A 16,580-nucleotide genomic window follows, 5' to 3' on the forward strand; every position below is an offset into this window, starting at 1 on the left:
CAATGCCAACATGGCAGACTTCTGATTGCAAAGGGCGTGACTTTCCCGGGCTCCTGCAGCTCTTCCCAAATCTCCAAGGAACAGGCACCCCTGGCATCCTGGCATCCAAGGAACAGGCAGACGACTGCTGGGTGCATTTTATGCCTCCCATGTCAGCGGCAACAATTGACTCCAGAGGGCGCACATGTTGTTATACCATCAACAGGAAAGGGGAGGCAGGGAAGTGGCTCATGAAATGGAATCTCCAGTTACAAATGATCCCATCCTGTGCTAATCAGATCCAGCAACCAGCAAAAACTCACATAAACTACCCCATGAGCCCCACTACAACTGCTCATGGTTGGTATAAAGGAAATGCCCTGGAACAGGAAACATTCTTGTGTAAATTGCCGGCGGGGGGGGGTCTGCTGCATCTAGATTTTCACCTCTTCCAGCTGCCTCCTATCTTGGGCTCTCAAAAGAAGCAGCCCTTCCTTATCTGGACTCCACTTACACCTGGCCCTCCCTTCCCCTTGGCCAACTGCACATCTCGAGCACCTTAGCTTTCTGCCAACTCCCAGACAGTGGGTGGCCCTGGGAACCTGCGCCTTGGCCAATGTGGACTCTGGGTCAGCAGCAATAGTCCCACATCACGACGCATGCCCCTGCACCACCAGGCCTGCAACATGCACCACCGCATTGTGCAAACTTCTTTTTCCTGTGGGATTGGGGCCAGCCCTACCCACCACACAAATCAGGCAGAGGAGTCCTCTGATTAAATCGGAAACCGGGCACGATTTGAAGTTGTCCTTCTACTATTTCTGCCTCACCCCCCATACCCACGCTCTGAGCCCAAACTCTGCTCCAAAATGCAAAGGTGCCTGTCTCTCAATCCCAGTGGCTGAGCCAGCATCTCACGCTCACACACCCTTGGTTGTTTCTGAGACACCCCACGGCCGAAAGTTCTCTGGCTCACCACAGAGCAAAAAACTTGCTCAAGTTCTTCCTTAGGCTCCCCCTCAAATCTTCAGGAATTTCCTAACCCAGAGTTGGCAACTGGAGCTCGACCTCTGCTAATATATAATGTGTGTACCTGCATAAATACATACACACATATATATATACTGAAGGACTTTTGAGTGTCACAGAACTGTGACATCCCAAAGACACGACTGAGAAAAAGCCCCGTGAAGCCACCTCACCGTCTCTCTTTTTTTGCTCAACAGACTTTGGCAAAAGGCGACCAGACCAACCCCGCCTGTCAGCAGCAGGCTCTCCTCTCGGGGGAGTCTCGTGTGGGGGATGCTGTTGGGATCTCTTTTTTTCTTCTTTTTTCAGTTTAAAAAATTAGGTCATCCTGGCAGCTCTGCAAACATTGTAACTGAGAATCTTTAGCCAATTGTTAGATGGCATAATGAAAAGCCTTCTTTAAACATAATTTCCAGTAGTGCCCTGATATAAGATTGGAAAACAGCACATCTGCCATCTATCACACCCCAAAAAATAGTCCAGCCTGCCAGGTGCCAAATCGGAATCAACACGTTCTCCAGGAGAGCTGGGCAGGTGAGGGCTGCCCATGCAAATGTTGCATTCTTCCTCCAGATGGAATCCAAAAAGGACAGAAAGAGCGGCAGTGGCCATGCCCCAAGATGCAGATTCTTGGTCAAAGGACCTCAGCCGTTCCAGCGCAGGCAGGCAACTGTGATTTCAGCAAGCGCAAGTAGAGAAGTTCTCATATGTACAAGGCCAGCTCCCCAGAAGGGCAAGTCCTGGCCTACCCCGGGGCTCTCTCTTGGCAGTGCCTTGGAACAACAACATACACATGCTTTTTACCACATGCAACTAAGCACTGTCGTCTTGCTGCTGTTAAAGGCACAGTTACAGGTTGGGTTCCAAAATGGGCAGTGTTAGTTCTTCATTTCTGTCTGCCTTTGCAGACTGTCCTAACATTTCAAACCAAACCCAGGGATGGGGTGGGAGGAGTAGACAGCAGGAGATGAACAAAGCAAAGGCCTGTGAGTCTTGTAAAAAGACTGCGCGCCGTGAAAGGAATGGAGGAAGGCACAGAAACTCCAGCCCTTCCCTAAGTCCTGCCATTTTGCATCAGTTTGTTGTTTCCCGTCTGTCAGACTATCGCTCATTTAATGGCACGTTTATATCATTCGGTACAACCCGTCCTGTCTGAGTTTACCAACCCTAATCTGGTTTATTCATTGATTGGTGTATCACGGACATCTGTTTTCTGCCGTTCATAGACAATTGCCAATTTTAGGCCATCGATTTCCTCCTCCCTTCCAGAATCCAAAGATCCTCTCAAAGCCTTTCCCCCCTGCTCCTTGTTTGCATAACCAGAGAGCTTCCCTTTGTGCCTAGCAGCACCTCACGGCAATGCTTCCATCCCCACAACATTTTTAACCATTTAGATGTCCAGTTTTTGAAAAAACACTTTGCCTTGTGACCTGCAGATGCCTTTGTACTAGGACCATCCGAGCAGCTCAGAGGCAAACCTTACTGAGGTTCCAATCATCTTTCTGTCGCTCCAACACACACACTTCACCTCAAAAGTAACAAAAGAGACAAGAAACGGGGGAGGGGGGCAAAGGCATCTGCAGGTTAAACAACCAAACAGAACCAAAGGCATCTGCAGGTTAAACAACCATGGTTAAACAACCAAACAGAGTAAAAGTTCATTAATAACTCAAGCAACTCCCAGACGTTTTCTATGCTGGAATTGTTGCTCAGCTGCAAATTGCAGCACATTTATCATGCAGACAAATGCTTAGAAATGTTTGAGTGCAGAGGAGAAACGAAGCAGCCGCCACCACCACCGAATGGTTAAATGGAAGGAGGGATTCCACAGCTGCCCCATTTCAATTGGGTGCTTCACCAGCTACTGTTTTGCAGCACCCCAAATGAATCCCGTTTGCTTCTCCTATCAAGGCATGCAGCTGAAGAAATACTACAATTATACTGTGATTATTTACAATAGTTCTACACGTACAGACAAAGAAGGCTGTTTACCAAGCTGGATTGCACGGTGCTTGAGAAAGAGACAACCAGATTGAACACAGAACTCCTAAGAGTCATTTATGCACCGTTCAGAACCTCTTGCCCCACAAGCCTGATTAAAAATAAGAGGGCCTGCTCTTTCATACCTTGGAGAAACTGAAATTCTCTGCCTCCCACAAGCATCTCTCACAAAACATAACAATACTTTGCTTATGACATCAAGCAGTCCCATCTTAAACCCAACTGCACTGTTGACAAACTTTTCTGTAGTGGAGGAAGTGGCAGCGGCGGCCAGAGGATTCTCTCCTGGAAACTCAGTTTTTAACAATGGTGAAAATATGCATTTGACGGCAAGTAGTTGGTTGGTGTGCATTTTCATATTTTCAGCTGTCTCATCATACTCCCAATACTTTGCTTCCCCTTCATGGAAGAAGGAAGGAAGGAAGGCATGCCAGGACTGGGTAATAAGTTACTCTTCTTCGATTTCTGAGTGGGCATGCTCTGGGGCGAGTCATTTCACACAGGGCCTTAAATTCTCAGACTGATAAGCAGAAGGAAGGAAAGGGGGAACTCAGAAAGGGGGGATTCAGTAACAAGGGAACCTGATGTTCTACAAACTTGTGCCGATTAGTTTAACTGATTATTTTTACCATTACAGGAGTGTGAAACCCCCTTCCAGAAAGCTGAGTTTCAAAGGGAGGGAAGGTCTTTAGGGCCAGTAGGGTGAGACAGCGTTTATAGCCTTCTCCTCCATGACTTGATCAGATATAATGATCAGACGTTATTAGCAGCATCAACTTAATTTCAGGGACATGTACATAATATCCTGAACAATCAAGGTTCTCCTCTGAAATGGAGAACAGCTAGATCCAAGAAATTACTGATTCAGGTAGATTTGGGCTGATCTAGTGAATCAACAGCTGGTCAATGATAGAAGAAAACATGGAGTGTGGACAATAATGGGCTGATGCCCCATCCCCCCAAAGATCCCTGACCTGTGGTCACTGCGGAAGCTGATGGGAACTACAGATGAACATTGGACAAATGTATGGGGCTCATTATGGCAAAGGAATGTTGATGCCTGTGATCGCCACTCCACCTCTCCCCTCCCCCAAAAGGACTTTCATGCAGGGTGGGAAATGTGTGCGCAAGTCCTCCGTGTACTGCATTTACTGCTTCCCCAAAGATGGCACCCTCCCCATGCTGACACCTTGCTGGCCATGGGAATTCTTCGGTGCTAGCTGAGGAACTATGCAGCAATTGGGAGAGATGTCCTGCTCCATTGCAAACTCCCAATAAATCCAATCCGCCTGCTGGCATTTTGGGGCACTGACCTCTCCCTTCTCTTGGCTGCACCCCCCCTTCCCATCTCCAAAGGCACTGAAATGTCAAACTGCAATTATTTTAGTACCAGACTCAGATAAAAACAAAGGCCTGCTTCTTTTTTTTAGGAGGGTGCATAATTAGCCAATCAGTATGATGTTATTCTGTTAATAACTTAATAACCATTTTAATACAGATGGCCCACACAGGGATCATTTCTGAGGATGGCTGCGTGTCAAGGGGATTTTTTGAAAGCCGAAGTGCACATTCTCCCACTTGATTTTACCTGCTGTTTTTGAGATGATTTGGGATCATTCCATATAATTTTCAAAAATATGAACAGATACTGCTACCGGCTAGGAAAATGTCTACCAGTTATTACAATTCTTTTGATAAAATCTTCCACTGAGACACCAGGAATTAACCCTTCCCACCCCCCACTCTAAAAAAACCCTGATTCCAGGCATACTGGTATAATTTTTTTTACATGGGTAAATGTTCTACAAATTCCAGGATTGAGTGTCTAGCCAAGCAGCAGTGCAGACGAAGCGGTATTTGGTTGTGTCCATCTGGACAGAAGTTCCTCTAAAGGGCTGCTTTTATTGTGTGTTTTTTTTACCTAGAGATTTGAAAGTGCTTCCAGCAAAGGAGGAGACAGACTCGCGGGAACTCAGTCTACATTTTCTAAAATATCCGCGGGGGGTGGGGGGGAGAGGAGTGCCAGCAGCACCGACTTCTTGCTGATATGATATGCGAAGCTTAACCAGCCTCATTTCTTCCAAAGGGGCGTCCAGGAGAAGAGGGCGCCTGCAGCAGACACCTCGCGGCAGCAGAGCAGGTGGGGAAGAAAAGCAAGCTGTTCCTCCCCACAGACTGAGCGCCCTTCTGCCCAGAGGACTTTCCATCTCTGGGGCGCCCAGAGACGTTCTGCCGGGCGGGCGGGGCCTCTGCTGCAGCGCCCAGGATGTCCCGGCCCGCCCGGGGTGCTCCGTATGACCCTACTGGGGCCATTTGGACAAGTGCTGAGTCTGACCTCCATCATGCGGGCACCGTCTTTTCATTCCTAAGCAAGAACGTGCCTGATCGGCGAGGTCGCTCCCGGGGCTCTGCCAGCGCCACAGAAGACCTGACCTGGGACGCCCCGACGGCCCCCTTTGCCGCAGCCACCGACCCAGCCCGCCAGCAAAACCCGACAGGGGGCAGGAAGAGGCAGCGGCGCCACAGCCGGGCACAGGAGGCGAAGAAAACGCCCCAAGCCCGACGCTCCTCCGGGACACGGAACCCCCGTCCGCTCCCCGCCTCCTTCCGCTCAGAAATCGCTGCTGCCTGAAGCTTCTCAGAAAGTCCCCCCACCCCCGTTTCCTCCGGGAGGAAGATGTCCGTGCCCCGAAGAGGCGAGGCGAGGCGAGCCGAGGCGCGCGGGGGTGGGGGTGGGGGGGGGAACCTCGACGTCCTGCGGCGGCCTGGCTCTTTCCCAGGCCCCGCGCCCTGCCCAACTGGGGAGCCTCTTTCCCAGGCCCCGCGCCCTGCCCCACTCCCCAGCGTGCTGGGGAGTGAGGGTGGGGCGGCGGCCTCTCCTGTCATCAAGCAACCGGCCTCACGATTTTCTTCCAAAAGTTGAGCAAGCCCCGCGCCAAGTCCTTCCCAAAGCCGTCCGGGACGCACATTCCTCGCAAAGCACAAGCCAAACGTGGCGGCGGCGGCGGGGTGGGGGAGTGGGGAGCGCCTGGCACCTCGCGGCCGGGGGTGGGTGGGCGGGAGGGAGGGAGGGAGGGAGGCGTCAGGGCAATGCCCGGGCGGTCCGCCTACTTACCGGTTGATGGAGGAGACGCTGGGCACCGTGTCGTTGTCGCAGATGCCCTCGGCCAGGAGCCGGTCGCGGATCTCCCAGGCGAACATGGTGGGGTTCTGCCTCTTGTATTCGGCGATTTTATCCACGACTTTGGGGGTGGCCACTTTGGGCTTGGAGCCGCCGATGACGCCGGGCTTGATGCTGCCGGTCTCGTAGTACCTGCCGGGGCAAAGCCGGGGTCAGCCGCTGCGCCCCCCTCAGCCCAAGGTCCCCGGCCCGGAGCCCCCCCCCCCAAGGCCGCTGGGGCAAAAGGGCGGGGAGGGGCGTCATCCCCACGACACCCTGCCAGAACCGCCCTCCAGGATCTGCAAGAAAAAGCCCTCGCCTGCCCTCGCCCCCCCCCCCGGCCCAGGTGGGTCTTCGGCAGCAGCCTCGAAGGCGCGCCAAATGGCAGCAGGTCTTCCCGTTACACGCCCCCCCCCCCCACACACACGGGAAGAGCTATACCAGCTTGGGTCGACGCAACACCTCCAGCCCTCGCCCGCCCCCTCCCCAGGCACCTGCAGCAGACTCGGTTAAGCAGACTCTCTGGAGGGTGGGAGGGCGCCAGAAAGCAGCTCCTCGCCCCCCCCCCTTCCCGTCCAGCTTTCGAAGCGGGGCTCTCCTGCTCCGGCCACTCTCCCTCCCTTCCTTTCCTCCGGGGCTTTGCAGCCCCCTTGGGGCGGCCACTGCCAAGCAGTTGGCCCCTTGCTCTGGGCGGGGGTCGACTCACCCTCCGGCATGCAGGCTACTGCTCCCCCCTCCCCTCCCCTCCCCTCCTCGGAGCCCCGCTGTGGCAAAGGCCGGCGGTGACCCGGGGTGGGTGGGCGGGCGGGGCGGGCGGCCGCTGGGTGCTGCTGACCTGGGGGTGGCGAGAGAGTAGGGCGCGGGGAAGGGAGGCTTGCCGGCGGGCCTCGCAGCAAATGGGGCGGCGGGCGGGTCGGGTCTTTGCGTGTTTGGCTTTTCGCCCTCTCGCCGAACCCACAGCGGGTGCCTGTTGCAAGACAGTGCCAGACAATTAACGCAGCCGGCGGCCTGGCCTGGCCTGGCCTGGCCCGTCGGCCACCCCCACCCCCACCCCCGGTCAGGGCGCGGCGGCGGCGGCGGCGGCACGGACACCCCCCCCCCCCAGCCCGTCCTTGGCCCACCGGCCTTACCTGCCCAGGATCTTGCTGACGCAGCCGTGGCTGACCCGTAGCTGCCGGGAGATGTCGCAGGGCCGGACGCCCTGGTGGGCCAGCTCCACTATCCGTTGCCTCACCACGTCCGGTAGGGGCCGGCCGTTCACAAACACCCCCCCGAGCTGATTGACACCCCCGTGCCCTGCTGGGAAGAGAGAAGAAAACACGCACAGAGCCAGGCACGCAACACGCAAACACACACGGGGACAGAGACACGCGCGCACACACAGCACACACACACACACACACAAGAAACGCCATTAGTCGGGGCAGTTCCGTCCTGTAAAAGTTTCAGGGACAACCGCGGGTCGGGGGGGGGGGGGGCGCGGAGGGAAGGAAGGGATTCGGCACCCACAGGATTTTAAACCCCGGGGGCTCTTGTTCGGGGCGGGAGGACACCGGCTATTCCGAAGCTAATGAAGGCAACACCAGCAGTAAAGAGACCCCCAGCCCCAGCCCTGCGCCCGACGGCTCCCCTCCCGCAGCCTTCGTAAAGGTCGGACATCGCAAACGACCCTTCGCAAATGGGCCTTCGCGGACCCAACGCGCCGCTGGCCCCGCAGATTTTATTTCGATGGGACCGCTCAGGTATCCAGGGTGTGTCCCCCCCCCCCACAGCTTGATATTTCCTTGCCTTACGTAATTGTTTATTAATTGATCGAGATGTAAAAATCGACCATAGATGAGAGAGGAAGATAAAAGGAGAGAGACAGAGAAAAAGAAAGAGGTGCTTAAATCCTTTTAGACACGAGATGTTTCCTTCCATCCTTCCTCATGTGTATATAGATACAATATCTATCTATCTATCTATCTATCTATCTATCTATCTATCTATCTATCTATCTATCTATCTATCTATCTATCTATCTATCTATCTATCTATCTAAGATAGATCTATCTAAGATAGATCTATCTAAGATAGATAGATAGATAGATAGATAGATAGATAGATAGATAGATAGATAGATAGATAGATAGATAGATAGATAGATAGATAGATAGATAGATAGATAGATAGATAGATAATATAAATTATCCCGGGGAGCGGAGAAGTCTCAGTCAGTCTCAGGTGTTTATTTTTAAGGAGATTCCTTTTCCGGCTTTGTTATTTGTTTATTTATTCTTTAAAAACCCGGCCCCCTTCCTTGTCTCCGCTTCTAGATGCAGCGGCTTTTAAACTCTTCTAATAATCCGAATTTGGCTGCAAATGGCGAGCGGGGCTGAGTGCGGCCTCGAAGCTGCGGAGCGGGCTTTTGGGGCGAGGGGTGGCGGCGGCAGCCTCGGTCCGCCTGTGGGCCGTGTTGTCCTGGCTCGGCTGGGAAGGCGCACCTGGCGCCGCCACCGCTGCCCGAGAGCCGGGGGCCGGTGCTCCTGCTGGGTGGGTCGGGCTGTCAGGGGTGCCCCGGCTGGCCCTTGGCGGGGACCCCCACGAGAGACGCGTCCTGGCTTTCGCAATTCAGGGAAAAATGAGCTGTTTGTCCTTTCGCCGAGCGCCGCTCGCCCCAAGGCCGCTGACACTGACGGATGGCCTCTGCACTCCCGGGAAACTCGCCTCGCCCCTGCGATCGATGCCGGCCCCCAGTGCCGAGCCGGCTGCCCTGCCCCCCCCCCCTCACGCCCGCCCGCACCTTCCCCCGCGCCCGACCGGGAGCCGCCGCTCGCCTTCCCCATGGCCGGCCCGCGCGGCCTGATCCGCCGGCTCTCTTTCTGCCGTGCCCCCCCCCCCCGCCGCGGGCTTTGTGTTCGGTGTGGTGGCCCTGGGGGCGTCCGTGTGTGTGTGTGTGTGTGTGTGTTCAGATGGGTTCGGCCAGCGGGGCTTTCTGGCCGCCGCGTGGCTGTTGTCATTGGCTTCGTTTGCCTGGGTCACCTTTTGCAGATGTTGCCTCTAAAGTTACCGACGGGCCGTTTCTGCCGCGCCTCCCGCCTGAATAATTGAAGGCCCCTTTGATAACTCGCATTACAGAGGATTAAAAGGCAACAGATGCAAAAAAGATTAAGGAATTAATAATTCAGATTATTTGCACCTGCGCCTGTCTCGCAACCCCGGCGCTGCGGCCGCGGCTGCTCTGCCTCCAGTCACCTCGGCCAGGTGGGGCCTTTGTGGTGCCTGCAAGCCGCCCAGAGCCCGCCCGTGCGAAGGCGCCCCGGGTCGGAAGGGGTCCCGGGTGATCGCAGGGGCCGTCCGGGCCGCCGGGAAGGGCCGCCGGTTCTGGGAGTCAGACCCGCGGAAGAGATTTCCCAAGGCCACGATCGACATGTCAGCTCCGTGCTGTGAAACGGCGCGCGCGTGGATCGGCCCCCGCCAGTCTGTTTTCTGCCACATAGAAATGTGTTCCGAAATGTTTTTTTAATTGAAACGATCTGCGGAAAATATTGCCTAGAAATAACCATTTAATCAGCGTAAAAGATATTCAGGTTATTTTCTGATGTATTTACAACATTTTCCGCTCTCGAAATAGACATATATCCTGGTACCCTCAATTTCTTTCTGCCTTTCCCCCATCTTTTTAAGTTTATTTTTATGCTAAAAAGTTACGGGTGTCCAAAGTAACAAATGGATGTTAATTATAAATGTACCAGTTCGGTACTACATGGCCTTCTCCCTCCCTTCCCGGTTTCATTTTATGTTCAAAAATCCGTAAATGGTTTTCCCCTCTGCCCTTTTTGTTTGTTTAACATAAAAGAGCTGGAGTCGATCAAAATAATACAGAGCCAGGTGAATTCTGCTTATTTCTCCTGACGAAAAAAGGGTCTGTTCTAGACTGAAACGACTCCGGGATGTGTCAGAATGCGGGCCAAGGAGGGGAAGAATCTAACTCGGACAGAAGCTGCCTCCCCCCAAAACTCCTTTTGAAAAAAGCGAAGAATTGAATCGAAGGGCCTCTACGTCTCTTTTTAAAAAAGGAATCGCCGCTCAGGTCAGGGCGAAATTTCAGCTCTTCCCCAGATAAATCAGGGGACGCGGAAATGGATTTCTGCCCAAGCGGAATTCTGCTTTTGCCAGGCTCGTTTCAGTACTGCCCGGCCGGATTTGGAGCAGCAAAGGAGCCGGAGCGTGGCCGGGAGTTCGGGCCCGGGATCGCTTTCTCCAGGTGGCCGAGAAAGAGCGGCCAGCAGCGCGCCCGGGGCTCGGCTCCATCGCGGGCCGGGGAGAGGGGCTTGGCCTGTTGTTTTTTTTGCTGGGCTGGGCTGGGCTGGGGGGTCCCCGAGCGGGCTGTGCCCAGGTGAGGAGCGGCCGGTACTCACGGTGCATCGCAGAGAAGGGGTCTGCCTTGCAGTGCATATCCATGGGGAGGCAGAGGAAGGGGAAGAGGTCGGCCGACGCCGCCGCCGTGGCGCCTCTCCGGTCCAACTTCAGCACTTGGGGGAGAATCGGGTCGCCGGGCGGCCGCTGCAGAGAGCGACGCCACGCAGCCAGGCAGCAGGCGAGCGGGGGCCGGCGGGGCCGCCACCGGCGCCCCCCGGACCGGACCGGACCGGTAGCGGCAACTTTCGGCAGCAGCGGCGGCGGCAGGGGCGTTCAGAGTCCGGCGGGGCCGGGGCAGGTGCGCGGCATGGCCGAGGCGGGCAGATCCGGGCCGGGCGCGCCTTCCTCTTCTTCTTCCTCCTCCTCCTCCTCCTTTGCCTCCTCCTCCTCCTCCTCCTCTTCCTCCGCCTGGCTGCCCCCCGCCCGCCCCCTCGCGTCTCTCTTGGCGGCACCGGGCAGGATGTGCTTGCCACGAGCGGTGCCGGGAGAATGGCGCGCCCGCCGCCAGTGTCTCTGGCTCTAAAAGCCGCGAAGCCCCCGCCGGAGCGCCCCCTCCCAGCCTCCCGCCCTCCGCCCTCCTCCCTCCTCCTCCTCCTCCTCTTCCTCCTCCTCCTCCTCGCGCCGGGCGGGCGGCCGAGATGGATGGCTTGTCAGACAAAGGCAAGAGATTCCACCACTCTCGGTTTCGCCAATCGGCCGCGCCCCGGCCCCGGCCCCCAAAAGTGCCGGCCTGCGCGGAGGGCAGGCGCCCGGGCGCCCGGAAGGCCTGGCCCGCGGGCCCTGGACCACCTCTTGGGCCTCGGCCGGGCTCTCCGCTGCGGGCACGGGCAGAGGCCTCGGCCGGGGTGGGGTGGGGGGAGAACGGGGGCCTGCAGCCTGCATGCCGGCGCCCCTCTGCGGCCCGGCCTCCCTTGGCAAGGTGGCGGCGGCGGGAAGGGCGCAGTTGCCGCCGGTTGGCTTTCACACTGGGCGGAGGCTGTGGAAGCGGAGGGCGCCCGCCGCTCGACTCGCCCAGGAAGGCCGCGGCAGCCGACCACCCCCGCCTCCTCCACCAGCGCCGCCGGGGGGATTCTGTGGCTTGGCGCGGCCCTGCGGTGGCGGAAGCACGGGAGGGGGGGGTTCAGACCCCCCCATCTCCCGATCCCTGGCGCGGACTGGGAACGGCCTTCCGCAATGGTGGGGTGGGCAAAACCTGGGGTGGGGGGTCGGGCAGGGGGAGTTCCATTTGTGGTCGCTCTTTTTTTCTCGAAGCAACTTTTGGGCCTTTATTTTGTCTCGTCCTGGGAAGCGGTTGAAGGAAGATCTCCGGAGGGAAACGTGACCCGGGATCCCGAGGCGGCTCTTGACTTCAGGCTCCCGCCACTGCCCGCAGACTTGCCCCGCCGGCCTCTTCGCGGAGCCAGAAGCCCCTCCCCCCGCGTCTGTGAAAAGGCCGCGCGTGGGCCCCCGGGGTGTGCGGGTCAGTCTTTCGGGGTCTCCCTGGACCGGGTCGGGCGCTTCCCCGGGCCTGCAGGGCGGCCTCTGAGGCCTGCTCCCGAGGAGAACGGACATGCGAGGTGGTCCGGAATAGGCGAACTGCGGGCCCCACGTTTGGGGAATAGCCAGGCGGCATTTCCGCACGCGCCCTCGAAGCAGGTGCGATGTATGTTTGTTTCACACATACTCACAAGCACACCCTTCTGCACACGCACACATGCACGCACGCACACGCACAGCGAGAGAGGGAGAGAGCGAGGCCAACAAAGACTGTCGTCAGCGCAACTGTCCGGAAGATCTGAACTTGCATCGGCTCCCACCCCAGACTGGCCAGACCCTCCTTCCACCCACCGGTGAACTCTTCACAGAGTCTCCAGGCCAGCCCCTCCCCCCGCTCCTCCAGGGCCCCCCCCTCTGGCCGCCCCACGCCTGCTTCTCCCCCTCCCGTGCCGAATTCTGCCCCCCGCCCTGAGGTTGGGGGCTCCAGGCGGGGCTGTCCTCTGCTGGCCAGGGCGAGGCGGGAGGCGGGCCGGCTCCGGGGACAGGTGGAGAACGGGAGTCGCTCTGGGTCCAATCCGGAGCCGGGAGAGGAAGGCAGCGGGCCAGGCCTTTCCCAGGCGGCGCCTGCAGGTGGCGCTCCGCGGTTGGCTTTGGGTGCCAGAGCGAAGGGGAAAGTTTCCGACCGGCCGCCAGACGGGACTGCTGGTCCGGCCCCGCAAAGCCGCTTCCGCCGCCTGGGCCGGCGCTCGAGGGGGCGAGGGGAAGGCGCCGCCCAGGCCCGACTGGCCCCTTCCAAACCACGGGCTCCCCAGTCAAATCACCCCCTCCCACCCTGGCCGGACCCAGCGGGGAGACTGGGCCAAACCCAACCACATGCTCAGGACCAATAAGGGAGCGGGGCTGTGAGGGCGAAAGGCCTCTGAAAGGAACTGCCTCTCCTTCCCCAGTGCAGCCTTGCCCTCTGTTACTTTATTTATTTCGACTACAGTCAGAGACCAGCATATACAAATAAACACACTGTTTGATGTTAAAATACAAATATTGTGAAAAAATAGTACTAGAAAAATAGTTTTCTGTTAATCTAAAATTCACAAATTGCGAGTTACACGTTAAATCGATGGGCCTTCCCAAGTGTATGGAAGGACTGATGTCAATAACCAGAACGCATTGCGGGGGGGGGCTCCTCCTCCCCCGCTCCTCCTCCCCTGTCCCAGTGGTCTTTGGGGAAAGTCTCCAAGCCCCGCTCGAGGCCTGTCAGGCTTGGCTGCTTCGTCCACCCCCCCCCCCCATCTTTTTTTTCCCTTTTCAAAGAGAGGTCTCCTGCCCGCCCGGCTCGTCCCGCCCCCTCCCGCTCCAAAGATGTACACTTCAAAAGAGGCTCCCGCTTCTGGCGGAAATTTCGAGGAAGGGGGGGGGGGACAAAGTTGGGAGGGAGCTGCGGCCCTGCCGGTCGCACCGGTTCTCCCCACCCCACTCCCTATCACGAGACAGGCCATCCCCTTCTTCCCCCATCCCCCTTCCAATATGATGCCCTCCAGAGAGCGGCCGGAGACCCCGCCCATCCCCCTCCCGTTCACGGCCTGCCTTGGTGGCCTTCCTAGTTCACACTAACCTTCTGCTCTGTGATTGTTTCTTTGGGGGGGGGGGTCAACTGAGTGTGTCTGACAGGCAGGAACAGGAAGGCAAGTTTGGAGCCCACCCCCCCACCACCGGGAAGCCCGCTCTATGTGCCTGAAAATTCGGACGGCTCCAGTCTGCCCAGTCATTCGCGGAAGCCTGCCCCAGCGCGGAGGGCTCTGAGCTGGGGGTGGAAACGTGCGGGGGAGGGGGGGCTGGTCTGAAAAGGACCCTCTCTTGGCAGTGAGGACCCCCAGCGCCTTTTCCCAGGAAGAAACTCCTGTGAATAACCCGGAGCAGAGTTCTGTGCAGATCTGCTCCTTCCAGCAAAGCTAGCAAAAGCCTTGGGGGGGGGGGGGAGGACGAACCTGCCGCGGCTCTTCCCCCCCCTCCCGCCACAAGCCCACCGCGATCCTTGCTCAACCCAGTGACCGGACCGGGAGGAAAACATCTGGGCCCAGTGCCCGGCGCTGGTTGGGACCTTCTGGGAGAGCTGTAGCCTGTCGCTGAAAAGGAGCTTCTCCTCGCCCCCCCCCCCCCGCCCCGTTGCGGTGCCTCCCCGCTCTGCCCCCGCGGTCGCGTCGCAGGATGCGGGCTTTTGGAGAGCTTCTGGTACAATCTGGCGCACCGGGGGCTGCAATTTCACACTCCAGAGCGCATCCCGCCGCCGGCAACTTTCTCCTTGCCTCGCCAAGCCCCCTCCCCGCCCGCCCGCCCGCTCGTTTGTGGCTCGCGGGTGGGTTCGTGTCTGGGGAACTCGCAGGCGCGGGGGCGGGGGGAGGCACCTTGGCACCGGGCTTTCCTCTTTGGACATTGGCCTGCCCGGAGCGAGCGGGAGGCCGCGTGCTTGGCGGGGACGCTGGAACCTGCCGTCGGCCGCTGGGGCTGGCCCCGGCCCCGCCGGCCCCTCCCCACAGCGCGCTTCCCCGAGCCCCGGCCTGCCTGGCTCCGCTGCCGCTCGGCCGCAAACTCCGAACGAAGCAAGTGCAGCGGCTTTTGCCACCGAGGAAATATGCCAGGCCCCCCTCCCACCGAGGGACAGTCACAGGAGAACACTTGCCCCTTCTTTCCGTTGGGCAGGAAAGGGCTGCTGGAATGGAAGGGAGGCACGCAAGCCCCCGCCCCCGCCCCCCCCCATCACAAAATATTATGTGGCTTTGATGTACTTGAAGAAAGAGCATTGCTTTTTTCCGGGAGAAACGGGCCTTCGAGCAGACGAAATGGGCCACCACCCCACCCTCACCGCCACTGGATTTTCTTTCTTTCTTTCTTTCTTTCTTTCTTTCTTTCTTTCTTTCTTTCTTTCTTTCTTTCTTTCTTTCTTTCTTTCTTTCTTTCTTTCTTTCTTTCTTTCTTTCTGTCCTCTCTAATTTCTCCATAAAACTCCCGATGAGTGAATTAGATGCTTATTAAAGACTCCTTTTAATCAGCAGTAATGGGAGATCCTCCCCGCCCCCCTCGGTCTCTCTTCTCTCTCTTCTCCCTCTCCCACTCCCCACCCCCTTTGTCCGTCCAAGGTTGGTTTGCCTTGGGGCCTTTTGCAAATGTTAGGATTTACAGATCTATAACCCCCTCACTATAATACACCCGTAAAAACCGGGAAAGGAGGCGAAAGCGCTGCGCCTCAGCGAAAACCCCGCAGCTCCCCTATTAAAGCCCCTGCGAAGGGTTAAGAGGGCCAAAGAGAATGACGCGCGCCGAGAACGCGGCCCAGAACGCGGCCCAGGAAAGGCTGGCCAGGGAGGGGAGCGAACCAGCGGGGCGGGGGGAGGGGAGAGAGAGCGCTCCCTCCCACCCCCAAACTTGTGCAGCCACCAAAAAATGCAAGAGGTCCAGAAGTTTATTTGCAGACCCCCTGCCTTCCTCTCTCTCGCCTTTTAGGCTAACAGTGTTTGTTTTATCTGGGCAGCCACCGAGGGGGAGGCATTGTCGTTGAGATCCACTGGATTCTGAAGCCATCCCGGCCATCATCGCGATCCACCAACGGGATTCGTTTGCTCCTCTGTTTTCTTCAAAGGCTGTGATGTTATTTTCATTCCAAATATTATTGTAATGTTCTATTCTTAATTTAAATGACTGAATTATTTTATATCAACTGAAGAAAGGTCTTTTTCTTCCCCGGAAAAGAACAAACACAAACGCCCGGGGTTCTCTGCCGCCAGCTCCCTTCCTGATATTTCAGAACCCGGAGGAAAGCAGTTCAGATCTTAGTATGTTTGTGGAAGGAAGGAAGGAAGGAAGGAAGGAAGGAAGGAAGGAAGGAAGGAAGGTTTCTCTTTGACCATAAACACGCGGGGTGTGTGTAGGAAGCGTCTTCCTCCCCAAACACGTGCAGGTGAAAGAGCGACCCAGGCCGTGGGTTTCAAAGGCCGCCAAAACTTTATTAGAGGCTAGCGTCCGCTGAGAGAACAGCGCGAGGCCCGGTAACTCCCCCCCCCTCGCCATTTACTCGTCCCTTTGAACTCCTGCAAACAGGTAAACCTGGGATCGGCAGCCCAATTAAGGCGGGTGTCACTTCGAGTCACTCGTCTCCGGCAGGCCTGGCTAATGGAGCGCGCGCGCCGGTGTGTGTGTGAACGCGGGAAGTGGAGGGGGTGGCAAGACGGGGGCGAATTATGGAATTATTCACCATGAAAGGGACAAATCGGCAGGGGCGGGGGGGGGGGGAGCTGGCAGCAGATCCCGGCAAAAGCCGGGATTCTATTCAAGGCACCTAAGAAAGGCGCCAAGTTGTGGGAGAGCCGCTCCCAAGAAATGGGGACCGAGTCGCCGTTTCCAGAGGCAAAAATGAAACCAATGAAACCACAAGGCTTTTCTTTCATAAAAAGGCGCGCACGCGCGTGTGTGCGTGCGTGTGCGCGCAAAGGGAAGGGGAATGAGTGACCAGCAGAATTTTCCTTTCCAACCCCAGATCCGC

General features: G+C 57.4%; 1 protein-coding gene across 4 annotated transcripts in view; it reads right to left on the reverse strand.

Annotated features, from left to right (window-relative positions):
* Positions 1-10,975, reverse strand: part of PAX2 (paired box 2) — a 148,507-nt gene extending 137,532 nt beyond the window's left edge. Inside the window, exons 1-4 of one of the 4 annotated variants that reach the window (XM_048506151.1) lie at positions 10,570-10,975; positions 7,300-7,468; positions 7,005-7,136; positions 6,125-6,322 (exon numbers count right to left, since the gene is read on the reverse strand). In XM_048506151.1, coding sequence (XP_048362108.1) covers positions 6,125-6,322; positions 7,005-7,136; positions 7,300-7,468; positions 10,570-10,612 — 542 coding nt within the window. In that variant the 5' untranslated portion in view covers positions 10,613-10,975. The remainder of the gene's footprint in view (positions 1-6,124; positions 6,323-7,004; positions 7,137-7,299; positions 7,469-10,569) is intronic. The other 3 variants (XM_048506147.1, XM_048506148.1, XM_048506150.1) reach the window with 3 other exon arrangements.
* Between the last annotated feature and the right edge of the window lie 5,605 nt (positions 10,976-16,580).

This window comes from Sphaerodactylus townsendi, linkage group LG08 (genome assembly GCF_021028975.2).
Source record: "Sphaerodactylus townsendi isolate TG3544 linkage group LG08, MPM_Stown_v2.3, whole genome shotgun sequence".
Lineage (NCBI taxonomy): Eukaryota > Metazoa > Chordata > Lepidosauria > Squamata > Sphaerodactylidae > Sphaerodactylus > Sphaerodactylus townsendi.